The sequence below is a fragment of the Cuculus canorus genome, chromosome 5 (assembly GCF_017976375.1).
Source record: "Cuculus canorus isolate bCucCan1 chromosome 5, bCucCan1.pri, whole genome shotgun sequence".
Lineage (NCBI taxonomy): Eukaryota > Metazoa > Chordata > Aves > Cuculiformes > Cuculidae > Cuculus > Cuculus canorus.
The window spans coordinates 4,169,562-4,196,404 of NC_071405.1; the positions used below are offsets into that span (position 1 = coordinate 4,169,562).

At 49.5% G+C, this 26,843-nt stretch overlaps 1 protein-coding gene across 4 annotated transcripts in view; it reads left to right on the forward strand.

Annotated features, from left to right (window-relative positions):
• SAMD4A (sterile alpha motif domain containing 4A) overlaps positions 1–26,843 on the forward strand; it is a 138,840-nt gene that overhangs the window by 73,059 nt on the left and 38,938 nt on the right. For all 4 annotated transcript variants that reach the window (XM_054066831.1, XM_054066832.1, XM_054066829.1 and 1 more), the window contains exon 3: positions 5,191–5,709. In XM_054066831.1, the coding sequence (XP_053922806.1) occupies positions 5,191–5,709 (519 nt within the window). The remainder of the gene's footprint in view (positions 1–5,190; positions 5,710–26,843) is intronic.

A 26,843-nucleotide genomic window follows, 5' to 3' on the forward strand; every position in this document is an offset into this window, starting at 1 on the left:
ATTCTCACCTCCCAGGCAGCTGGCCAAGAAGCAGGAGAGAGAGCGAGAGAGGATAGATAAAGCAGATTAAGCATGACACAAAGTTTTGCCTGTAGCAGAATTACATCTGCATGTGAAAAATACAGAGGTGCTCTGTTGGGCAAACACTCAGACTTCATTTGGCGCGAGAGAGAGGTCTGAAAAGCATGTCCCATGTGCTGTGGGTGTTGTGTGCCACCAGGAGCGTTTTAAAATCAAACAACTTGACCAAGCGTTTTGTCCGCAGTAGGTGGCAAACAGCATTGTGCTGTGTCCATGTCTGGCATCCTGGTGTTGGTGCGGCTTGGAGGTGGTTGTGGGATAGGTGGTCAACAGTGGCTTGTGTCAAGCCTCAGCCAGTGAAGGTCACAATCATCCTTGCAGCACAGATCAGCTGCCATCAGGTTCATGAACTAATGACCCACACTCATGCTGACTTCTGCATTCTCTGGACTTAAGGAAAAAGCAGTGATAGGAATGAGAAGTAGTCACGAGATGGGTCTGTGGCCAAGACCCAGTGTTTCAGGGGGAACCAAAGCTGGAGAGAAAGCCTTATCCCTAATTCCCACCAGCAAGGGAGGACGGGGAAGGCAAGGATGAAAACCCACCCGCTGCAAAGGAGAATGAAGGATTTGGGTCGTATTTCTCTCTGCTGCAGCTTTGCCTCTGTGCCCGGTCCTCCTTGCTAAGTGGGGTACATTGTGAAGGCAGGCGATGTGTGGACATCCCAATGATTCCATCCACAGAAGGATTTAGATGCAGTGTCCCACCTAAGAGCTTCCAAAAGCAAAGGAACTTCAACACTTAAGACTTTCCTCTTACTTTCTGTGGAATACCTACGTTTAATGATCCTATACAAGGCAGCAGAGCTGCTCCAAAGTGTTTTGAGGGTGCTCCTCAAAATATCCTACTCTCAGAGGGTAGAGCCTGGCTTGAGGTGGAGAGTTTGCATTTGAATCTCCCAAAGAGTGGCTTCAGTCCTGCTGTGCTGTTGGCAAAATAAGTTGGCAAGCTGGAAGGGCTCAGGATAGTGAGTTATGACCCAACATAAAAGCTGCTTTGCGTTGCGTCAGAAGGTGTATGTCATGTACGTGCTGTGGAGGAGACCTCGAGTTCTGCTAATGCCGTGTATTTTGTGCAACATAGCTGAGTGTTCCTTTTCTATCTCCTGTTCTTTAGCATAAAAACAACCTCACAGCATCTCCATGGGAATGGAAGAGCACCCAGACTATCGAAACTCAATTCTGCTGGAAGTGGAGTGGTTTCTTCTCCACCAAAGCTGTGCCGTACCGTGTCCCTTGTGTCTCCCAGCATAGTGGCACGAGATGGCTCGGGAACGCCAGTGGCTGGGTCAGGAAGCGGCTCTGAAGGAGGGGTGGGTCTGCAGAGAAGAAAATACTGCTGCAGAAAGTTCCAGTGCGAGCCGTCAGCGTTTCCAGCAAGCCATCTAGTGGCTTCCTATTAAAACAGTTGCATGCCTTGAAATTGGGAAGGTGAAGCTGGAGGAGTGAACGCTGCTCACCACTGCAGTTGTGTTGGAGAACTGACGTACAGGGTTTGCTCCTTGTTGGGGAAAGGCCCTACTGTAGTAGCCCTCTTCTGGGTCATAGGGTTGTGGGGTGGTGGAAGGGTTGGGTTAGCTGCTGGACCGCAGCGTGGGTCTTCCCAAGAGCAAACTTGATGGATGATCCTACAGATGGATGTTCAGATATTCATTTTACTGGTGTGGAGTTGTTTACCCTAGCTCAAAACCACGTGAAGGGTATAGAGGTAATCAATGATTTAGAGTAGCTTCCTCTACTGCGTGGATGGAGACGGCAGACAGGGAGGTAAAACATGAAGTTTTGGGGTTTTTCTTATAACGTGGGAACTCAGGGCATTTCACTTGGTGAAGTTTTGGGCAGCAGGTTTAAAGCAAACAGAAGGAAGCCCTTTTTCACCAGGAGGTTCAATTGTGGCACCCGCAAGACTGAAAGTTTGAAGGCTTCATAGCAAGAGTTTGGTAAACACCGGGAGAGAGACTGGCCTTGTGCTGAGAGGCATCAGTAGGGTGGTCTGAGTAGATCCTGAGCCATCCTTGGCTGGATACAAAACAGCTTTTTGTACAAGCTGTTCAGAAAAAGCTCTGGTGATGGAGATTTCTCAATGTCTGTAGGCAGTATGTGTGCATCGCTGGCCCTACCTGTAGGAGGTAATTTCTTCATGTCCAACCTCATTTGCCTTTGCTGCAGTTCAAACCTGTTTCTGCAATCCCCAGGAGACATGGAGAACAGCTTGTCCACACTGGTCTGCACCTCTCAGACAGGTGACAAGCTGCGTGGTGCGGTTTTTAGGTGCAACATGGCATTTTGATTGATGTTCAGTTGTGATGCTTCCTGACCTCAGGCTCTTCTCTGCCTTGTACTGCACAGCGATTTGTTCTCATCTGCACGCAGATGTTTGCAGTTGGTTTTTAATGACTTTTCTCCAAGTCTCAACATTGCTTGACATCTAATCCAATTTTCTGGAGTGTTTTCATTTCTCCTAGTGTGATACCTATGTGTTGAATACCTTTGGATGGGGCTCTGAGCAACCTGATTGAGTTGAAGATGTCCTTGATCCTGCAGGAGGGTTGGAACTGGATGGGCTGTAAAGGTCACTTCCAACCCAAACCATTCTTTAATTCTATGATTCAAAAGACACAGGTCAAAGGTGCTCCCACAACATGCACAGATAAGGGAAACCGGAATGGAATAATGAGAATCATAGAATCATAGAATCATAGAATAGTTTGGGTTGGAAGGTACCTTAAAGATCATCCAATTCCAACCCACCTGCCATGGGCAGGGACATCCCACTATATAAGGCTGCCCAAGGCCCATCCAACCTGGCCTTGAACACTTCAAGGGATGGGGCAGCCACCACTACTCTGGGCAACCTGGGCCAGGGTCCCACCACTCTCATGGTGAAGAAATTCTTCCTTATGTCTGGTCTAAAGCTGCCCCTCTCCAGTTTATACCCTTATACCCATTCCCCCTCGTCCCATCACTACAAGCCTTTGTAAACAGTCTCTCCTCAGCTTGCAAGTAGCCCCTTTCAGGTACTGGAAGGTCACTGTAAGGTCTCCTCAGAGCCTTCTCTTCTCCAGGCTGAACAACCCCAACTCTCTCAGCCTGTCCTCGTAGAGAAGGTGCTCCAGCCCTTGGATCATCCTTATAGCCTCCTCTGGACCCGTTCCAATAGCTCCATCTCCTTCTTATGTTGAGGATTCCAAAACTGGACACAGGACTCCAGATGAGGTCTCACAAGAGACGAATAGAGGGGCAGAATCCCTTCCCTCGCCCTGCTGGCCACGCTACTTTAGAGGCAGCCCAGGACACAGTTGGCCTTCTGGGCTGTGAGCTTGCATTGCTGGAGAAGATTGGTCCCTTCCAACCCAAAGCATTCTATGGTTCTATAATTCTATTTCTCACATCACCCGTATCCCCGAGGACATACTGGGTAGTGTGAGGGCTGGGACAAGTCTCCTTGCTCAGCACATCCTCCCAGTCTGACGGTGAATCACCAGTAATAGCTTTCTCCATATGGTTTCTTGATGAGTTGTGTGCCCACATTGGAGCAGTTTCGCCTGAGCGTGTTCCTCTGGTGTTCTGGTGAGGAAGCCGTGTGTGGCAGCACCTAATGAATATCAAGATCCACGGCACTGCCTGCATCCCCAGCTCTTCACAGGCCACTTACTCTGTCGCAGAAGGAAATGAAATTGTTCTTGACAAATCGGTGGCGGCAGTCACTTATCATCTTGTTATCTTCTAAGTGCTTACAAATAGGTTGTTTCATTATTTGTTCCATCAGTTTTCCAGGAGTTAAGTTAGTCTGTAATTCCCTGCCTTTTCCTTTTGCATATTTTTAAAGATAAACCCTGTGCTTGCTTTCTTTCTGGTCTTCTAAAACCTCTCCTATCTCCTGTATGCTAACAAATGAACAATAGCTCTGTGGCTGCTTCAGCTAAGCCCTTCCCTAAATACCTTTGGGGTAGCTCATCAGGCTGGTGGACGAACCAACACCCAGCTTTGGTTATTTCTCTCCTGCTGGGATGCTTCTTTCCTTTGCCCGCTGTGGCTCCTGCCCATGTTAGCTCAATTTTCATCTTGACCTTTTCCATTTTCCAATCCCTGCTTTTAAGAGGTTAATTTTACCCATTTAGAGGTTTTGTGTAGGTGTCCATTTAATTTGCAATGATATGGAAAATTTGGGTTCAATCAGGGCTTTGATTTACATTAGGACAACCAGTGTCCTACAAGAAAGCTGGGGAGGGACTTTCTACAAAGGTTCGTAGTGATAGGACAAGGGACAATGGGTATAAACGGGAGAGGGGACAGATTTAGACTAGACGTAAGGACAAAATCCTTCACTATGAGGGTGGTGAGGCCCTGGCCCAGGTTGCCCAGGGAGGTTGTGGCTATCCCATCCCTGGAGGTGTTCAAGGCCAGGTTGGATGGGGCTTGGAGCAACCTGATCCAGTGGGAGGTGTCCCTGCCCATGGCAGGGGGTTGGAGTTAGATGATCTTTAAGGTCCCTTCCAACTCAAACTATCCAATGATTCTATGAGTCTATGATTCTATGAACCACAGTGGAGCTGCATGGCCATAGAAGTGAGTGTAACTCAGCTTTTTGAGTGATTTTCAGGACTGTCTGATAACTCATGGAGTCCAGTTTGGCACACGTTGCTGGCACTTGGGTTTTTGGAGAGCGGTGACCCCCCTGCCTGGGAGATACTAACAAGTGATAGGACGAGAGGAAATAGCCTCAAGGGGAGGTTTAGATTGGATATTAGGAAATATCTCTTTACCCAGGGAGTGGTGAAGCAGTGGGAGAGGCTGCTCAGGGAAATGGTGGAGTCACCGTCCCTGAAAGGATCGAAAAACATGTAGCCGTAGCACTTCAGGACACGGTTTAAAGGCACCCTGGGGTTGGGCTGGTTTGTGGTCTTGATGATCTTAGAGATCTTTTCCAACCTTAATGATTCTCTGATTCTATGATACTCACATAGTGGCGTCACACACGCAGGCATTCCTTTGGCGTGTCATATTTACCCTGCCAGGGTCTACTTATTACTTTTTAGCTCTGTTTGCTGATTTCTCAATTCTCTTCTTGTGTTTTTTTTTTCTTTTTTTTTTTCTGTTCCTTCAACAGGAATCATTAACCAATGGCAACAGGAATCCAAGGATAAAGTGATTTCCCTATTGTTAACCCACCTGCCTTTACTGAAGCCCGGAAACATCGAGGCAAAAGTCGAATACATGAAACTCTTGCCTAAAATCCTGGCCCACTCGATCGAACACAACCAACACATCGAGGAGAGCAGGCAGCTGCTGTCCTATGCCTTGATACACCCAGCCACCTCCTTGGAGGACAGGAGCGCCCTGGCCATGTGGCTCAACCACCTGGAGGACCGCACGTCGGGTGGCTTCGGGAGCCAGGGCAGAGGTCGGTCGGATTCGGTGGACTACGGGCAGACGCACTACTATCACCAAAGACAAAACTCCGACGACAAACTCAACGGATGGCAAAATTCTCGAGACTCGGGCATAAGTGTCAGCGCTTCCAGCTGGCAGGACAAAAACCTGGCGTGCGAGAACGGCCATCTGCCCCTCTACTCCTCCTCCTCCGTCCCCACAACCATCAACACCATCGGCACTAGCACAAGCACCAGTAAGTACCCATGGGAAGCACTGGGGACAGCCACCCATGGCCACTCTTTACCGCATGGTCCCCTCATCCCACTACCAGATACTGCTTTGCCGTGGTTAGTAGAGGGCTAGGGGCATCTGGGCCACAGAAAACTCCATTTTTTTCTTCTTCCCCCTGCCTGCTTTTTTTTTCCCCCCCTCTAGTGCTATGGGATTTTAGAGACCTTACAGCTGGAGAGAAGGGGAAAACAGCCAAGAAGGTGTAAGAGCAAAAATGTGTGTGAGCAAAAATCGGCTCCTTTTATTTCAAGTAGCTCCATCTAGATTTGCAGTTAACATTTCAAGAGTTCCTAAAGTAAGCGGAGAACTGATGCGTCATGTCCAAATGTGAGCTAGGGGACAGCAGGCAAGTCTAAAAGAGTGATGGGGGCTTACTGGGAGGAAATGGGATGAAGTGTAGGCGTTGTTTTTGGAAGCAGGGCTGGGATCCACGATATTCAGGGCGTATCTGAAACTATTCGCTTGTCTGCGGTGCATAGGGGTGTGAAGCTGGTGATGGCTGGGAGGTTTAGATGCTCAGTCCTTGGTGTTTTCCAGAAGAGTTGGGTAGCTCTTACCCATGGAGGCCCTGCCAGGCTTTGATGGGAGCAGTGGATGGTGTGGACCCCAGCCCAAAGCTCGGACATTCAGAGCACCATGGCTGGAGATTCATTCCTGGTTTTGTGTGGAGATGTAGTGCAGCTATAACTTTTTATAAAGCAATCGTTAATGCCTGTGAGCGATTCTTGGGAGAGGAGGAACAGAGCATCTTCTCAGTGGGGTTCAGGAGCTGTTCTGCCCACTCACTCCCTCTGTGGAGGGCTGTCACGCCTGTCTTGCTGTCACCTGGGGTGACTCCCACCGTCTCACCTGCAAGGCTGGATGTCCTTCTTCACTCTGGGGCATTCAGAAGATCTCTCTCCAAGATGCTTGGCATCTCCGTAGATGCAAGGGATGCAGAGAGCGCTTTGGGGCGGAGAGGCTTCTTGTGGTGAGGGTGCTGGCTTCTCTATCAGTATGTGGAAAGCCACAATTAAATAGATAAAAGCTTTAAAACGGTCACTTAAGGCTTCTGGGTTTCTCTCTCTCCTGTAATAAGCACTTTTCTAGGCGGTGTTTCAAATTGACAATGATATGAAACACGGCTCTGGGTTTATTGCTGTAGCACCTTGGTCTCTGCTTCTCCAGTGTCCATCCTTGCAGGCAGCGCTGCCTGCTTCTCCACGTGGGGATTTAGCAGAAGGTTCTCAGCTTCTCCACTGACCCTGAGCATCATGCCCATCCCATGTCTCATCTTTAAAGCCACAGCTCCTGCTGCTGTGGGATTGTGTGAGGTTCAGCCTCTCCAAGAGCCGAGTCCTTGTGTGGTGGAGAAGGGCTCTTTCAGGGTAACCAAGCTGGATGGGAAAGGCTTAACAAGAAGGCAGAGTGAGAAGAGTTGTGAATGTATTCACAATCGGTTTGTTAAACCTTTCCAGAGATTATTTTCTGGGGAGTTCTTCCCTGTGATTTGTGCATGCCTGGTGGTTTGGAGGCCTTGCGTGCCAGCGAGGCAGTGGAAGGAGGTGACTCTGGAAGGGATCTGGTTCCTCGCATCAAGAGCTGGAAGCAGGGAGATCTGATGCAGGTTGATCATTGACAGTGGTTGGAGCTCTGCAAGATGCTTTAGGTCTTGAAGGATGCTTTTAAAGAACCACTTTATTTTTCTTATATCCTTTTTGCGTGCCCTTATCTCTTGTCAGAAATAGTGACCCACCTCTTGCTCAATGGGATCCCCAAGTGTCACTGCAAAGCAAATTACTCAGCAGTGCCCAGAGATGGATGTTCGCAGCAGTGCAGCACTGGAACTGGAGGAGTTGTGGGTCGCCAGCAGCCCCCTACACTTTACCGTGGTCTTTTGCTGGAAGGCTGTGTCCCTCTTCCATCTCTGCTGCTCGCTTTGCCGCAACTTCCCCAGCCGTAAGTCCCAGCCCTTGTGTGGTCAGTCCTTCCTGGCATCCAACAGCAGCTGCTTTTTGTGGCACCAGAGCAGCTCGCTCGCATCGTATTGCTCTGAGCTGCAACGTTTATAGAGTCCATATTCAAGGAAACTTTGCCCCAGGCATCGCAGCAAGTTCAACACTTATTTCTAAGGCTGAGCAGCTTTGCAGAGGCATCTGAACACATCTTCAGCCCAGTCTAGCCCTAAATATTAAACTGTTGTCATTGCTGCTAACGTGTTTCGGTGGCAGCACCTTCAAACAACTTGTGGGCTGAGCTGCAGACGACCTGACCAGACTTGGTGTGTTAGTTCATAAGCTTCCTTAAGGCAATATTTGCTCGGACACAAGCCCACTAAGTCCACAGACAGATGCTAAAAACTAAACACTGCCATCAGCCTTTGTCCCAGCCCCTTGAGTCAATCGATATGTCCATTAATCTTTGATTCCAAAGCAAAGCCCACAAACAGTTACTGTTTGTTTAGGGTTTAGTGTTATTATTTTTAAGTTCCCCCTCTTACTTGGAGGTGTTTGTCTGGGCAGAGCAACACCCTACAGAGCACAGCCATCGCCGAGCCGTCCCCACAAAGGCACAGGCTGTTCCTGACACCAAAAAGGGACAAAGTCTTTCCTGGAGGAGTAACGTGGTGATCTTGCCCAAGGTGCTTTTATCTGGTTTTGTGGCATAATTAGGTGTAAGTCTCTTACAGCATCGGCTTTAAGTATGTGTAGGTGAAGCTCATGTGACAATTTGCTTTGTGCCGTCCTTGTCTTTGACTTGACCTAGACCCAGACTTTGAGACTTGGTTCAGGCTTGGTTCATCTCCAGCTCTTTCTGGTGTTACCCAAGGTTTGAGGAGATGTTGCTGGAGTTCTCCAGCCTTTGCAGGACAAATCTGGAGTGCTCTGAATGCATCATTCTGGATTTACCACAGTAACGGTGATGCAGGAGCAGGGCCAGTGGCGTAGGTGATGGGTTTGGGTCTGGAGAGATCTCAGAGTACTGACTCGCCCAAAGCAATGGAGGTTCGTGTGCTCTTTCCCATCTGCTGCATCACCCTAACTGCTTTCTCAGCCCATCCTGCAGAGCTTGACTTGCAACTTTAAACCAAGCTTTAGTGCACCAGGAGTAAAGGTAGCCTCAGTGTGGGCTTGTGAGCGCAGGTGGGCAGGAGGCCAGAGCAGCTCCAGGCACACTGAGACAGAGTGAAGCCCTGGTTCTGTCACCGAGTCAGGCAGTGGTTGCAAAATGCCCAGTTTGCACAATGCTTTTGCAGTGGAGAAAGGGCCTGGAAACTCTGATGGGACAGAAAACATCAGCTGGCTTGAAAAGCTGCAGACCAAGAGCTCCTTGCATCCAGGCTCCATCTCCTTCCTTCCCCCTGTGTAACTGTTCCACCAGAGCATCACAGAATGGTTTGAGTTGGAAGGGACCTTAAAGATCATCCAATTCCAACCCCCTGCTGTAGGCAGGGACACCTCCCACTGGATCAGGTTGCTCCAAGCCCCATCCAACCTGGCCTTGAACCCCTCCAGGGATGAGGCAGCCACCACTGCTCTGGGCAACCTGGGCCAGGGCCTCCCCACCCTCATTGTGAAGAATTTCCTCCTAATGTCTAGTCTAAATCTTCTCCTTTCCAATTTAAAGCCATTCTCCCTCCTCCTGTCACTACAAGACTTTGTAAAAAGTCCCTCCTCAGCTTTCCTGGAGCCCCTTTCAGTACTGTAAGGTCACTGTAAGGTCTTGTCGGAGCCTTCTCTCCTCTAGGCTGAACAACCCCAACTCTCTCATCCTGTCCTCATAGCAGAGGTGCTCCAGCCATTGCATCATGTTTGTAGCCTCCTCTGGACCTGTTCCAACAGCTCCATCTCCGTCTTATGTTGAGGATTCCAGAACTGGACACAGTTCTTCCGGTGGAGTCTCACAAGAGAGGAATAGAGGGGCAGAATCCCCTCCCTCGCCCTCCTGGCCACTTTCTGGGTTGCGAGTGCACATTACGCGCTCATGTCAAGCTTCTCATCAATCATCTAATGGTATGGCCTGTGGGTTTGGGTTGTCAAATCAAAGTACAGCATAGCTTAACCCCCTGTTTTCTGCCTGCTCAGAATGGAATATGGGCAGAGGAGAAGAAGGGTCTGCTGTTAAATGTACTTGTCTGGTGCTGAGAAGGTACTCCGGTTTGAATTGGACTTTAAAGTCTGCGTGAAGAAATAAGAAAGAAGAGCAGACGATTTGTTGAGAGTAGTAGTAACTCCAGTTGGGACCAAAAGGTACAGACAGACCCATTTCCTTCCCAAAATGTCTTCAAGCATCATCACCTTGAGCCTTTGTGAACAAGTGCACAGCAGAGAGCACAGAATCATAGAATCATTTAGGTTGGAAAAGACCTTTAAGGTCATCAAGTCCAACCACAGCTAAAGAGGTAAGGATTTGGTTCCTGGCTTTTACACGCATCTGCTGGATGAGTGTCTTGATCCTTTGCTCCCAGTATATAACCTGGAGATAATGGCATTGCTTATTATATCATTGCACTGGGGAGGTTTTCCTGTGCTCTCACCTCTGGTGCAGTGCCAGGACACCTAAACACCCCACAGAGAGCAGGTTCCCACGGGCAGGTCTCTGCACAGAGGCAGAAGGCCTTGGTTTTACTGCAGAAGCAACAGGAACTCGCTCCAGACATTTGAACTAAGAGCCATATGTTGCAGGCTTGCTCCAGCAGAGGAGCAAGGACCTCTTTATGTCAGTACCTGCCCTGGAGAAGGTGCAGGTCAGTGGTGGTGGAGCTCTTTCTCAGGTCATCGGGGAATTGAGGTGGAAGAAACAACACCAAGAAAGCACTTGTCATGGATAAAACATGAGGTTCCTGACTCTTCCATTGTGCAACAGGTCGCTGCCCACCACTGGAGAAAACCCCGTCATCACACCCAGTATCCAAACTGAGCTTGAGAATGGAATGGGAACTGCATGTTTGAACCTGCAGGACCACCCTGCTTTGTGCTGGGTGATGGGCAGCTTGCTAGTACAATGCTCTCCTCTGTGTAGGTTTGCTACGACACCTGAAGGGGATGGCGTGTCCTCAGTGTGTGTTTGACTTATGCAGGGCAACACATTTCCTCCCGTGCAAAGTTAGCAAAGCACGCCCGTTTGCTTGCTCAAAAATAAAGGGTACAAAAGTCTTAGTAAGGTTACAACAGCGAAGCAAACAAATGTACTGTTCTTGCTGGGAGGCGATTGGCTTTGTGCTCAGGAATTGCCTTCAGAACCTTGTTCCTCCGTTGGCCATGCGGTGTAGAGACTTGGCACTCATCCTGCCTGGTGAGGACATCTCTGATGTTTGCTTTTAATCTCTTTCAGTGATGGAATGAGAAAAGCTCATTGACCTTTGAGCTTTTTAGCAGTGGTAGACGGGACAATTGTTGTCTTACTCATGCCCTCTAGTGCTGCACGTAACCATCGGAGAACATTTCTACAAGTCACCAACTTTGCCAAGGTCCCGTCGCTACAATATCTTGCTAATTCTGTAGCTTAAAAACAGAGTCGTTGTACAAAAAGATCACATACGAGCAGAGTTATTTCCTTAAATCCGCGCAGAACACGCACAAATACAATGGCAAAAGGGGTTGACAGTGCGAGTAACACAAAATCAGAGAATTGCTTAGATTGGAAAAGACTTTTAAGATCATAGAGTCCAACAGTAGGCTCCTACTCCAGCTCTGAACAGGAGATACGGATTCCCTGGTCCCTCTATAAATTCAAAGCACTTAGTCCTTGGGAGATACGGTCCATAGCTCATCAGCAAGCAAGGAGATGAATGGTCACCTGCTCTCAGCCTGGAAACATCAGACATTGGAGATGGTAGCTGTGGTGGAGGAGAAGAGCAGTGGCCTTCTGGGGTGTCAGTAGTGCTGGGAAGAGCTGCTGCTGCTCTTGCGTGGTCACTGCAGAGCTGTGTTTCATAGCCAACATCTCTTCCCACTGTTGAGGCTGTTGCATTTGCTGTGTCCCTCACCCTCTGGTTAGCAAGGAGGTGTCCAAAATCAGAACAAAGCAAGCTGTGCCCATTCTCCATGAACTGGACTGCTGGCCAGGGTCATTTTAGTAGATAGGTCAGCTGCATGTTCTCATCAGACCATCAGCCCGGTTTTCACTACCCAGACCTGGTCTCCAAGCAGGCCAAACAGGTGAGCCAGCCCAACGTGAGACCATGACAGCCTCTGAGGTGGTCGTTGGCTGGTCTGGTGAAATGAGGGAGACCAATAGCCCTGGATCTGAGGGATCCAGGTGTGCAGCAGCAAGATACATGTTGGGAAAGTGAGTTTGTCTAAATGGAAGAGATCAGGGCAGCCCTATTATACAGTCCAAGTAACAAGTGGTCCAAGTAACAAGTGATAAGTCAGGAGGAAATGGCCTGAAGTTGCACCAGCGGGGATTTGGACTAGATATTAGGAAAAATTTCTTCACCATAAAGGGTTGTCAAGCACTGGAAGAGTCTGCCCAGAGCAGTGGTGGAGACCCCATCCCCAGAGGTATTTAGAAGATGCATAGATGCGGAGCTTACAGACATGGTTTAGTGGTGGAGTTGGCAGCGTTAAGTTTACAGTTGGACTTAATGATCTTAAAGGTCTTTTGCAACTCAAATGATTCAGTGATTCTGTGATCTCTGCTGTGCAGTTGTTCACAAGGGCTCAAGGTGAAGATACTTGAAGACATTTTGGGGAGGAAATCGGTCTGGTCCTACCTTCCCTTCTGTCGTCTTTCAGTAGCCATGTTTCAGTCATCAGTGTTTCCTACCCAGTGTATTGAAGTGTCCTGGTGGACTCTTCCAGTTGAGCAACAGTCAGAACCTGTTCTGTGTTTGAGACTTCAGTGTAGCTGCTCTGGTGCTTTCTGTTCCTCCTTTGCGCCTGTTTTGACATTTTCCCTTCAACTCTTTGCCCCCAGGAGTTCTCTCTTCTCTCTGTCCTTGGCCAAAAAGGATTGTGGCCAATAAAGGACGACACAGTGCTGAGTTCACACCAGCAATGCGTCTCCATGGGTGTCTTTGACATCAAAGCTAGTCAGCCTACCTGTTGTCTTCCCAAAGACCACGCTTTACCCTGGAAGGGAAAAAAGAGGGGATCCACATGGTGACATGGAGTAACCCGTCAACCCTTGCCGAGAGCTTGGCTTTGGACATTGTCCCCAGCCAAGAGAGGGCTGCTGCATTCCCATTCAGCTGGAACTTGCCTTTCACAGGTAGCATCGCTCGTAGGAGCTGAACAGCCATGCAGGCCTTCAGCACGAAAGAAGTTTCTTGCCCACAGTGTGTGGCTTTGGAGGATGCAGTTGACTTTGGGAAGATGGTGCTTGACTTTAGGGGGATGCAGTTAGCAAAGCAGAGCTGATATTAGCCTGGGCATCAGCATGGAGATAAGAGATGGAGTCCTCCCCACTGTGCCTGCTGTGCTCTCGCGCGGGAGCAAGTGACGACGGGGGGCATATGTGCAGGCGTCAGCAGGCAGTGCTTCTGGGCCGCGTGCCAATCCTGCCGTAGGCAGGATGTCGAGCAAGCAATGGGCACCTGCTTGCCAAGCAGAGAGAGGAGGCGGGGAAGAGAACGTATTTCCCACGGGTGTGCTGCGGTGAGTGGGTTTTGGCGCAGGCAGTGGGCTGGATCGTAAAATCACAGAATGGCTTGGGTTGGAAGGGACCTTAAAGATCATCTAATTCCAAGCCCCCTGCCATGGGCAGGGACACCTCCCTCTGGATCAGGCTGCTCAAGGCCTCGTCCAGCCTGGCTTTGAACACTTTCAGGGACGGGAGTGTGTCCAGAGAAGGGAACAGAGCTGGGGAAGGGGCTGGAGAACAAGGGTTATGAGAGTGGCTGAGGGACCTGGGGTTGTATAGCCTGGAGAAAAGGAGGCTGAGGAGGGACCTCATCGCTGTTTACAGCTGCCTGAAAGGAGGTTGTAGAGAGGTGGGTGCTGGTCTCTTCTCCCAAGTAACAGGTGATGGGATGAGAGGGAATGCCCTTAAGCTGCGCCAGGGCAGGTTCAGATTGGACATCAGCAAAATCTTCTTCATCGAAAGCGTTCTCAGGCCCTGGCAGAGGCTGCCCAGGGAGGTGGTGGAGTCCTAATCCCTGGAGGTGTTTAAAAGATGGGTAGATGAGGTGTCAGGGATCTGGTTTAGTAGTGGACAGATATGGTTGGACTTGTTGATCTCAAAGGTCTTTTCCAACCAGACAATTTGATGATTCTGTGAAGCAGCCCTGATGTTTTTTCGCGTTATCCTACGGTCTGTGGGATCCCTGTCACCAGTGAGTCATGCTTCTGACCTGGAAGTGGCGCAGAAGCTGCCAGCGTGGCTGATTGATGCTCTCCGGACTGTGGAGCGAAGTCAGACATCCCCAGTAATTCTCAGAGCCCTCGGCAGTCTCCTGTGCTAGTTGACAGGGAGGTTTCGTTGATGGATGGACCCTCCTAGACCCGGGTGTATTTAACCAGCCACCCTGGTGCCTGTCACATCCTGGTGCAGACGACGGGGAGCTGTGGTTACTTCTTATGTAGAAGCTTGTTGCTCTCCCAAGGGAAACTGCTTTTCCCATCACCCTGTGAGCTCCTGTGGGTTTGCAGTTTGCATCACCACTGGAGCCACCATCAGCGTGGGACTGAAGGTTCTGTCTGGGAGCCAGGTACCCAGGGATGCTCCTCAGTATCTCCATTATTAACTTATGTCCATAACGAGCCTGATCAGTAATGTCTCCAGCTGCCCAGATGGCTCTCACCAGCACACCCCGGGCTCCTGTTTGCCAGCAGGCGCTTTTGAGGTGCCCAGCAGGCGGCTGGAGAAGAGGACGAAGGGTCCACGCTGGCTGAGGCATGCAAACCTCCCCTAAAACCCTTTTTGCTCCACCCGACTCCACCATTCCCCAACCTTCCCTCACAACATCATAAAATATCAGATTTGGGATGTTTTCCTGAGCATCTTCATGGGGAAAGAAGCCCCCAGAGAGAATCTCCTTTCCATCTCTCATCACCATGCAACTCCAGGCTTTGGCAAGTAAAGAAATGGAGACAGATGAGTTCACCTTCCCCTCACCAACACAGCTGCAGAGAAAAGCAGGAGGGCACCATGCACGGAAAGGAATGCTGCGATGCTGCCCGTTGAGAGTAGCCCTAGAGAAAAGGACTTGGGATGCTGGTGGATGAGAAGCTCAACAAGGACTGGGAACATGTGCTCGCAGCCCAGAAAGCCGACTGTGTCCTGGGCTGCATCCAAAGCAGCGTGGCCAACAGGGTGAGGGAGGGGATTCTGCCCCTCTGCTCTGCTCTGGAGAGAGCCCACCTGGGGTCCTGTGTTCAGTTCTAGAGTCCTCAGCACAGGAAGGATGTGGAGCGAGTCCAGAGGAGGACACAAAGATTATCCGAGGGCTGGAGCACCTCTGCTGTGAGGCCAGGCTGAGAGAGTTGGGGTTGTTCAGCCTGGAGAAGAGAAGGCTCTGAGGAGACCTTAGAGCAGCTTCCAGTGCTGAAAGGGGCTCCAGGAAAGCTGGGGAGGGGCTCCTGATCAGGTTGCGCAGAGCTAGGATGAGAGGGGATGGTTTTCAGCTGCAAGATGGGAGATTGAGATGAGATTTTGGGAAGAAATGTTTTCCTGTAAGGGTGGGGAGGCCCTGGCCCAGGTTGCCCAGAGCAGTGGTGGCTGCCCCATCCCTGGAGGTGTTCAGGGCCAGGTTGGATGGGGCTTGGAGCCCCTGATCCAGTGGGAGGTGTCCCTGCCCATGGGCAGGGGGTGGAACTGGATGGGCTTTGAGGTCCTTTCCAACCCAACCCATTCCATGATCCTATGATTCGATGCTGGGGTTTGCATTCATCCAAAGCTACTCCAGTCTCCCTCCCGGCTGCAGCGTTGCACGGGGATGTGCTGTATTCTCCTGACTCAGTACCACACTGCTATTTAATTAACTTTTGACTTCTAGTTTAAAGGAGCAGCACACAAAATTGTTATTTTCTTCATTGGGAAATTCTTTTAATCCTTACCATAATTACAGCTTCCTCCTCTTTTAGTTTTTTAATGCGTTTTTCTTAGCAGGGAGAAGGGAGGAAGGGAGGGGGAATATTTGCTGCTCTCCTTGTGGTTAGCACATCCTTTAAATTACTAAAAGAGGCTGGGATAATAGGTCTGGTGATTATATATAGGCACCATCTGCTCTGTGGCTGCTTCCTATCAAAGTGCAGTTAGGAGAGTGCAAGGAGGATATTTTCTCTCCAGCTATATTAAGACTGTGTTTCCATCTCGGCTCCAAAGCAAAGCTCTCTGCATGCAAATGGCTCAAATGCGCCGTACTCAATGGCTCTGTTTTGGCAGCCTGGAAGCTGAATTTTCTGTTTTATTTTGTTTTCCCCTCCAGTTTGCTGTTCCCATGCGTTATGCAATTTGATTTGAGGCTGGTTGCTCTGCATTTGGTGTTTTCTTGGAAACGTAGTTTCCCCCTTCCCTGTTTGCTGAGCAATATCGTCTTAAGAGCTGTGTCATGACTCCAACACAAGGCAATATCTGAGTTATCGGGGATGTTTCGGAGGATGGTGAGGGCAGATTTTTAGGATGCATAAGCTCTCAGTTTGTAGAGGAGGCGAAGAGCTGAGCTGAGTTAATTTCAAGCAATAATGGGAAAGAATTAATAGATGTTTTATGACAGCAGCCATGCCTATCCTGCTGCTGCTGGGGCCCCTGGGGGAGCATTGCAGCGCTCCGTGTTTGAGGCAATACAGGGAATCAGGAGATGTCCCTGTGGAGCACTAACCCCCTCAGTGTCTGTGGCATCTTCTGATGTTATTAGGAAGAACTGTTTTCCTGTGAGGGTGGGGTGGTCCTGGCCCAGGTTGCCCAGAGAAGTGGCTGCCCCATCCCTGGAGGTGTCCAAGGCCAGGTTGGATGAGACTTTGAGGCACCGGATCCAGTGGGAGGTGTCCCTGCCCATGGCACGGGGTTGGAACTGGATGAGCTTTAAGGTCCCTTCCAACCCAAACCATTCTGTGTGGGGAAATGGATACTGCATTTACCCCTCAGAGACCCAACAGGGGTTTCTTCTTTCTGGGAGCTGATAAGATTTGATGCTCTTTGAAGAAGAAGACAGAGCAGAAGAACTAAGACATCGCTGGCCCAGAGGGAGGGTGATTGGGATGGGCACGTGAATCCCCGAGGGCTGGAGGCCACAGGAAGCCTGTACGGCTGAAATACAGAAGAATTTGTCTTGCAAAACTCAGGCCATGGTGCCTGCAAGCGAGGAGGTCTGGATGGCTTTTGTGAATGGGTGAAAAAGGGTACAAAAAGGCAGGAGAGAAAATCCGAAGTTAGTTGGTGTGGATGGAAAGTGGTGCAGGGCTGTAGCAAAGCCGCCGGTCCTCTTTCTTTCTGGGTGAAATTCCCTTGCTGATGGTGAGGTGATGAGGCTGTGGGGAGACCTTAGAGCAGCCTTCCTGTACTTGAAGGGGGCTACAGAAAAGCTGGGGATGGACTTTTTATCAAGGCCTATTGTGACAGAATAAAATATGATGGTTTTAAACTAAGGAAGGGGAGATTTAGTCCGGATATAAGGGAGAAATTTTATTCAAAGAGGGTGGTGCAATACTGTCACAGGTTGCCCCGGGAGGTAGTGGAGGCTCCATCCCTGGAAACATTCAAGGTCAGGTCGGATGGGGCTCTGAGCAACCTGGTGGAGTTAAAGATGTCCCTGGTCCTTCAGGGGGTTGGACTGAATGACGTGTAGAGGTCCCTTCCAACCCAAAGCCTTCCATGACTGTGGGACATTTATCATTTAAGATGTGTCCTGTTTTTTTATCACTCCTAAAGTCATGCCGTCTCCCTGCAGTCTGCAGAATTTTAATGACTCTTTAAGCACAACTTGATCGAAATTTCTTGGGACAATTCCAGAGGTTTCACCCTGACCCCTTCCACTCAACTGGCTTAAGACCTTTCTTTTCTTACTCCTGGTTTCCTATAGGTTGCATATTGCTGCATAGAGGATGAGCGTCTTCCAGCTTGGTCCCCAAAAGTAATTGTACCTGATAGAGGGATTTCTCCATCTGAAATATAATGTGTGGTAGAAACTGGTGCTGTCAACAGTCTCAGCCAGGCAGATGCTCCACAGAGGAGGGGTGATAGAGGCAGTGGGGAGCCCTTTGTGCTGTCTGAGCAGAGCAGGTGCTTTTGGACATCTCCTCTGGGTGGAAAAGGACTGTAGGTAGAAGAGTTTCTGCGTCCCAGCTTGGTTTATCTGGCTTGATCCATGAGCAGGGGAGGAATTTCTCCTGGGAGCCCATAGCAAATAGTGAATTCTGGAATAATTACGGAGCCTTAATTCAGCCCAGCAGCGTTGTTATTGATGGATCGGGATTCCACAGGGGTGAACACTGATTTTTCTGTGGTTTGTGTCTAAATGTATGAAAGAAACCACATTTATTGGCCTGAAGATTGGGGCGTTGTGTTTACCCAGAGAGCAGCGTGGTTTAGGGCAGTGCCTTCTTGCAACATGCCTCTAATCCTTCATCCCCAACACCGATTCCCACCTCCTGCCGCTGCTGTTCTTTGTGTCCTTCAGTCTGTGAGTTGAATTGTGGTTGGGATTCACACGTGGTCTGTCTTACACCTTGCTGGATGCTCCGATAGGAAGCCCCGTGCAAGGACATGGAAAGCAGCTCCAAAGCTCCTGCTTGTTGGTGAGATGAGCTGGGCTTCCTTCCAGGAATGCATCCCATGAGATTGCTGAAGCCACCAAGAGGCTTAGGGTAGTGCAGCTGGAAAGCTGCTGGTCAGAAGAGGACCTGGGGATGGTGGTTGACGGAGGCTGAACATGAGCCAGCAGTGGCCCAGGTGACCAAGAAGACCAACAGCATCCTGGGTTGTTTGGTGACCAGGAATACCAGGTGTGTCCAGCAGGACCAGGGAAGCCATCTTTCCTGTGTACTCAGCGCTTGTGAGGCCGCACCTCGAATCCTGGGCTCAGTTTTTGTTCCCTCACTCCAAGAAGAACATTGAGGGGCTGGAGCATGTCCAGAGAAGGGAAAGGAACTGAGGAAGGGGCTGGAGAACAAGGATTTTGGGAATGGCTGGGGGACCTGGGGCTGTTTAGCCTGGAGAAGAGGAGGCTGAGGGGAGACCTTATTGCTCTCTACTGCTTCCGGAAAGGAGGTTGTGGTGGGGTGAGTGTTGTTTCTTCTCCCTAGTAAAAAATGATAGAAAAAGAGGAAATGGCCTCACGTTGTGCCAGGAGAAGTTTAGATTGGATATCAGGAAAGTTTTTTTCCTTGAAGGGGTTCTCAGGACCTGGCAGAGGCTGCCCAGGGAGGTGGTGGAGTCCCCGTCCCTGGAGGTGTTTAAAAGATGGGTAAATGAGGTGCTCAGGGATCTGGTTTTGCAGTGGACAGGGATGGTTGGACTCGATGATCTCAAAGGTCTTTTCTAACCAGACGATTCTATGAGAAGAGCTGTGTTTTTGATGCAGCCCTGCTCCTGCTGCCACCCAAATGCGCGAATAACAATAAGGACAATTCCTGCCGGAGCCAGACAGTGGATGCACACATGCCGGTGCCGTGGCTCACAAACCCCTCTGCAGTCAGCAGAGACATCCCCTTCGCCGGCTGAGCTTGGCCAGGGCCTCGCATCCACTGCCGGGAGAGAGCAGCAACAAGCGCGTTATTGTTTCTTCAACGGGAAACTGTGTTTAAAAACTTCTTTTTAAAAAAAAAGAGTTTGCTTGACTGGCTTTCCTGCAGGCTGGGCTTCTTCCTAATTTCTCTGCTTGAGGCAGCATACTGCATATATCTTTTTTTTCCTCCTATTGCCCACAGCTCACCGGTGGCTGCTTGCATTTAGGATCCTTGTTTCACCCCTCTGTGTGCCTTATATCAGCCCCTGATTCAGGAGCAAGGCTGTGGCTTGTCCAGCTCCGTGCAAACACGGTTAAAATCACCACCACAAAACCCAGAGAGAAGAAAAAAAAATAGAAAGAAAAGGCTCCAAGGGTTAGGGGATGTTGTGCTGAAAAATGTCCCATCAGGTTCTGCTTCATCCACGCTGGAGCTGCCTACAGCAGCGCAGGGAGTGGGTGAATGAGGTGCCCAGGAAGGAGGCTGAGTGCCAAACGGGAAGCGTGACCCACTGGCGGCTGTTTCCAAGGGTCCTCGGCACAGAAATGCTGGAAAAGCCACAAGCATCGGTCTGCCAGCATGGGGGAGCCTGCCCGGAGGAGAGGGTGCTTCGTGACCTGGGTAGCAAGGAGGAGGCGGAGGAGAGTTGAACTCAGTGGGTGCTTTGCAAGGGGGAATTTCAGGAGCTGCTCAGTATCCTGGTCAACCATATCCTGGGCTGCATCCAAAGCCAGGGAGGTGGTCGAGTCGCCTTCCCTGGAGGTGTTTAAGGAACGGATGGATGAAACGCTTAGGGACATGGTTTAGGGAGTGTTAGGAATGGTTGGACTCGATGATCCAGTGGGTCCTTTCCAACCTCGTGATTCTATGATTCAAAGCAGCGGGACCAGCAGGGCGAGGGAGAGGATTCTGCCCCTCTGCTCTGCTCTGGTGAGAGCCCACCTGGAGCTCTGTGTGCAGTTCTGGAGTCCTCAGCACAGGAAGGACATGGAGCTGTTGGAGCGAGTCCAGAGGAGGCCACAAAGATTATCAGAGGGCTGGAGCACCTCTGCTGTGAGGACAGACTGAGAGAGTTGGGGTTGTTCAGCCTGGAGAAGAGAAGGCTCAAAGAAGACCTTAGAGCAGTTTCCAGTACTGCAAGGGGCTCCAAGAAAGCTGGGGAGGGGCTCTTGATCAGGGAGTGCAGAGGCAGGAGGAGGGGGATTGGTTTTCAGCTGCAAGATGGGAGATTGAGATGAGATCTTAGGAAGAAATATTTTCCTGTGGGGGTGGGGAGGCCCTGGCCCAGGTTGCCCGGAGCAGTGGTGGCTGCCCCATCCCTGGAGGGGTTCAAGACCAGGTTGGATGGAGCTTGGAGCCCCTGATCCAGTGGGAGGTGTCTCTGCCCATGGCAGGGGGTGGGACTGGATGGGCTTTGTGGTCCCTTCCAAACTAAACCATCCTATCATTCTATGATTATTTGGGGCTGTAATCTGCTGTATGGACTGCACTGATGAAAGAGGTTGTTACAAAGGTCTTCTGGGTGTCAGGGACCTGGGGCAGCAGTGGTGGGTACACCAGGACAGCAGACGGTCTGCACGTACCTCTGTACGCAGCAACAGGTCTGTCTCTTGCTGGAAATGTTCACATCAGCAGCTCTGTGTGTCATCCCACGTACTTCTATCAAGGACTTTCGCAGCACTTCAAGGCAGGTTTAGTGAAGGGCGCACTGGGGCAGTGGGAAAACTTGTCAGCCATCACATGTGACTTGGAGGAAGGTCTGCCTGCAGAGCCCAGTTCCTTGGCTCTAATTACAGGAATGGGTGGCTTTTTCCTTCTCAGGCTGAAAAATTGGCCCGCAACCCTGAGAAACCACAACACAAATGTCTGACGCTGTTTCACATGGGCTTCAGTTAACAAAAACCCTCTTGAAATTAGTCCTTGCCTACCAAAATAGGCAACACCACTTCAAAAAGGAAGAGAGAAAAAAAAGAACCCAAACCCCAAGGCTTCCCAGGGAGCACACTTGCAGCCTCAGAGTTTCTCGAAGCACATTACTGTCCCTGCTAGCCCAGACAGTGTTTGGTCCGTGATGAAGCTGGTTTTGCCTGGGGAGATGGTGGCCCCACAGGGATGCTCCTCATTGCATCCATCCATCTGCAACTGCCTCCTATGACGCAGAGCTCTGCACACCAGGGTGTTTGCATCTTCGCCATCGCCCCTTCTCCGTCCTCTTAGTTATTTTCCCCTGGGAATATTGAGCTTACCTTGGTTTGGAGCCTGAGAGTGCTTCAGTAGCACTTCATACATCTCAGCACTGTTGGCTCCAGGTTATTTATCACATCTTTCCCTCGGATGCAAAACATCCCAATCTCATCCCAAAGGCGTTATATTTAGCAGCGACCGCCGGCTTGTGGCTGACCTTGATCTGGAGGCCACAAGGAGCTTTCTTGCAAGGAAACACAGGCTAGCATGGGCTGAGGACAACCGCTGCGGCCATTCAGAGCCACAGCAGCAGAACAAAGATACAAGCCTGCTTATCATGAGGAGGACCATGACGTGCTCTGGCCCCCATCCTGTTGGATTCCCAGGGAGAAGGAACCAGACTGGGCAGCATCTTTGCAGAGCAACTGGTGGGTCCCTGGAGAGCGGATGGCTCTTGCACTGCTTAAATAAGCCTGCAGCAGGCAGGAAAACACTTCTAAAAGAGAAGTGGGCACGCTTACAAGTAGTAGGGGATCCGTGTGCCAGCTTGCTTGCGCTTCGGAGTGGTGGTTTCCTCTCTTTGTTTGTCCAGCTCACACCACCGTGGCAGTCAGAAAGGCAGGCGTGCCTCTGGCCGCCTCCTGGAAGCTTATCTTACCCCAGAAGAATATATTAGATTTCCTTTTTCAATTAAAGCTTAATATTTTTGCAATAATACAGCATGAGGCTATAAACTCGCACTCATTTTTTCTGCTGAATTTAAAGCACTCATAAACTTATTTATTTTAGCAAGATAAGTGATCGGTCCTGATGGGAAGTTGCAGCTCAGCTGTCGGCAGCCCCAGATTCACCTTGACCATTCCAAAACCACACAGGATTGTCAAAAGCAGGGAAGGAGCTACACTGAACTGAAACTTTGAAAATCATTAGCTATGTCTGCTGTTTCAAGAAAGTCAGAACATGAACACAAGCAGCAGCATTGATAAATACACATATTTATTAATCTGCTTTCTGAGGGTTAGAAATTAGAAGAGGAAGAGGTGTGCACACCAGGCAGGTGCCAGCCTGGAGTTCGCAGCCTTTTTAAGCCTGAATCATAGAATCATTAAGGTTGGAAAAGACCTCTAAGATCAAATCCAACCGTCAGTCCAACACCACTGTGCCTGCTAAACCATGTCTCAAAATGACACGTCTACTCATTTTTATAACCCCTCTAGGGATGGAGACTCCACCACCACCCTGGGCAGCCTCTTCCAACATTTCACCACTCTATCAGTAAAGAAATCTTTCTTAATATCCAATCTAAACCTCCCATGGCACAAGTTGAGTCTATTCCTTCTCGTCCTGTCTCTTGTTACTTGGAGACCAGCATCCACCTCGCTACAACCTCCTTTCCGGGAGCTGCAGAGAGCGATGAGGTCTCCCCTCAGCCTCCTTTTCTCCAGGCTAAACAGCCCCAGGGCCCTCAGCTGCTCCTCATAAGATTTGTTCTGCAGCCCCTTCCCCAGCTCCATTGTCCTCCTCTGGACACGCTCCAGCTGCTCAGTATCGTTCGTGTAGCAAGGGGCCCAATATGGAACACAGAATTCAAGGTGCTGATGAAACTGGTAAGAGATTTTGCAAGAAACCATGTTGCTCCCCAGTGTTTTACAGCCAGAAAGGCATAAGTGGAGCCTGAAGTGGGGCCAGCACTAATAGCTCTTAAATAACCTCTGTCTTAGATGTTAACAATGGTATCAGGAGCCGCTGGGGTGGTTTCAAAGAGCTGGTGACTTTTTCTGCTTGCAGCATCCTTTGCAGAGGAGTTCCCCCCCCCACGGCATCTCGTGCACTTGTGTGAATTGGCTCAGAGTTCAGTAAATATGCTCGTGGTTTGGTCAAAACACGGTCTGCTGGAGCCCAGCCTTGCGTTATCTCAAGGAAAGGAGTGGAACTAATTTTTATATGTTGCACTGGGTGATTTCGAATTGTTCCTGGCCATCCTGCAGAGTTCATTATTTTTTCCTCCAGCTGACACTGGCTTCTAATTAGGGGACGTAAAATTAAGATGGAAGAGCAGCGGTGGCAGTTTGCAATGGCATTGCTGCTCAGGAAGGAGTCTGGGATGCATTTAAGCCAAATAGATCCTCTTGTTTGCAAGATTTTGATGGGGAGAGAAGGTTTAAATGCTGCGGGGTACCTGCTGCTGTGTACACCCTGTAAGAAGGAGCTCTAGAGGAGCAGCCCTTCGCCTCCTCAAAGTGGCCAACCAGCTCCTGTTCCCCTTGCCTATTCCCCTGCATCTCTCAGTCATCCAAAGGACACAAATATTTCCTAACCTGGAGGGTTTCCTACAATAAATTGGGGGTGATTTCTCACCGCCAGGGCGTGCGACCACAGCTGGAGGCAGCAAAGCAGGAGGAGCTCAGCCCTGGTGATGCTTTTCAACCGATTTATCAGTTTCATCCTGTCTTTCCCCTAATATTTATTGATGTTTTAATGCTAAATATGTGTTTCTCCTGGGAGGGTGATGTGAGATCTCTAAGGCTCCGTTATGGTTTTGCTTTAGGGGTACAATTGCAAAGCCAAGAGCTGAAATGGCTTGTCCAAGACCTTCTTAAATCCATCTGTTTCCCTATCTGGATGAACCACAAATTTTGGAAGATGTAACACCGCTGTGAAAACAATCCTGTGTCCTCATTGACATCTTTTCCTACCAGAAGACTTCTGTGAGATATTTCTGTAGTTATTTAGTGGGAAAGGAACAAATCATAGAAACATTAAGGTTAGAAAAGACCTCTAAGCTCCTCCAGTCCAACCATCAGCCCAACCCCACCGTGCCTGCTAAACCATGTCCTGAAGTGCCACGTCTACACATGTTTTGAACCCCTCTAGGGATGGAGACTCCACCACTGGAGCCTCTGCCAGTGCTTCACCACTCATTCAGGAAAGCAATATTGCCTGATATCCAGTCTAAACCTCCCCTGGTGCAACTCGAGGCCATTTCCTCTCATCCTGTCACTTGTTACTTGAGAGATGAGACCAACACCCACCTCACCACAATCTTCTTTTGATTCTTCACCATAACCCATCCCTTTCTTCCCTGCGCGCTGTTAGCGTTACATGCTGGTAGGAGAAAGCGTTTTCCAAAATAGGAACAATTTAGACGCTGCAGAAACCCTCAGGGTTTTGTCCTCTTCCCTCAGCTGCATGTGCCACTGGCTGCTTTTTACAGGTTCTTAATAAATGGAAATGAGCTCTGGTGTTTTTCACTCCCCTCCGTTTACAACCCAGCTACTCGCTCCTTTTCATTCCGCTTCTGGTCAGCAGAGTTTTGATGGCAGATTTTCCCCCAGACTTTAGCTGGGAATTAAACCTGGCTTAAGTTTGACAGCGGAGCACATCTGGCTGAGGGTTCCACCAAGACTCCACTAAGGAAATAATACATGGAGGAGCTGTGAGTGGTTTTGATGAACTCCTACCAATGCGAAAAGGGGGGTAGAGAGCTTCGGTGCTTTGGTATTTTAGGAGGAAAAATGATGAGAACAATGAATTTCCCTCAGGCTTTGTACGGAGTTCAGAAAATTGATTTTCAAAGAAAAATGGCAAAGTTTTTGCTTTGGTTTTGTATGGGTCGTTTTAACTCCTTTCAGCCCTTTGTGGTGAGAGGACAAGGGGGAATGGGTATAAACTGGAGAGGGGCAGATTTAGACTGGACATTAGGAAGAATTTCTTCACCATGAGAGTGGTGAGACACTGGAACAGGTTGCCCAGGGAAGTGGTGGCTGCCCCATCCCTGGAGGGGTTCCAGGCCAGGTTGGATGGGGCTTCTGGATCCAGTGGGAGGTGTCCCTGCCCATGGCAGGGGGCTTGGAACAACGTGATCTTTAAGGTCCCTTCCAACCCAAACTATTCTATGATTCTATGATTCTTTAACTCCTCTGCCCTCAGAATTCCCTGGAGCAGAAAAGCTGCTTTTCATTTAATCAACCCTGCAGTGAGGTTTAGAGCTGCTGATTTTGGGAAAGTTGTGTCTTTTTGAAGAATTCCAACCTGGAGAAGAGAAGGCTGCAGGGAGACCTTTGGAGCAGCTTCCAGTACAGAAAGGGAGGGGAGCAAAACTGGGGAGGGGCTCTTGATCAGGGATTGCAGGGATAGGATGAGGGGGAACGGTTTTAATCTGCAAGAGGGGAGATTGAGATGAGATTTTAGGAAGAAATGTTTCCCTGTGAGGGTAGGGAGGCCCTGGCCCAGGTTGCCCAGAGCAGTGGTGGCTGCCCCATCCCTGGAGGGGTTCCAGGCCAGGTTGGATGGGGTTTGGAGCAACCTGATCCAGTGGGAGGTGTCCCTGCCCATGGCAGGGGGTGGAACTGGATGGGCTTTGTGTTTCCTTCCAACCCAAACCATTCTATCATTCTATAATTCACTCATCTCTAGATATGTCACTTTGTCTCCTTGTTAATAGACTAGTGCAGATGGTTTTTTAGCCATCACAACGTGAGCCCCACATCTATATCCAGGGGCACAGTGAAAATAGCAGCGTTGGTTGGGTTTGATGCAAACCAGAAGAGCTCTTCCCATAGCGCTGGATCCAGGACTTGTCCCAGGTCATCAAACATGGCTCGGCTGAGCAGCCACTAAATCGCAAGGTTTTTTTCAGTCTCAGGTATCAGGAAGCAGCCCCCATGAAGTCCAACTAATTTCGTTGAGAGTAACTGCAATAAAACATTAAACAAGTGTTTTATGTCCTAATCTGTACATTAAAATACATTAACTGCATTTATAGTTTAACTAGCAGTTTAATGACTTTGTGAATAATGGAATTTGAATTTTGTTAGCAAACAGAGCAATCTTTTCATGTATTTTTCATTACAGGAAACAAAGACAGTTTGCCCATATCTGTCTTTTCCTCTAAATACTATATATTACCCCTGCTAACAAAGAGACCCAGGGAAAAAAACATCTAAATCTTTAAGGATGTAACTAAAAATGAGAAATGGAGAGTGTTCAGTAAAAACTGTATTTAAAAATCTATTCAAGTTCTAACAATTCTACCAAACAGCACCAGAAAATCTAAGATTTGGGGTTTAGTAGTTCAGCGTATATGAGACATTACTTGACTGAAAGGCAAGGCGATGCCCACCCATTGTAAAGTCTTTTATGACCCATAGAATCATAGCATCATTAAGGCTGGAAAAGACCTCTAAGCTCATCCAGTCTAACCATCAGCCAACACCACCATGCCTACCAAACCACATCCCATAGTGCCACTTTATTTGAACCCCTCCAGGGACGGAGACTCCACCACTGCCCTGGGCAGCCTCCGCCAGTGCTTCACCACTCC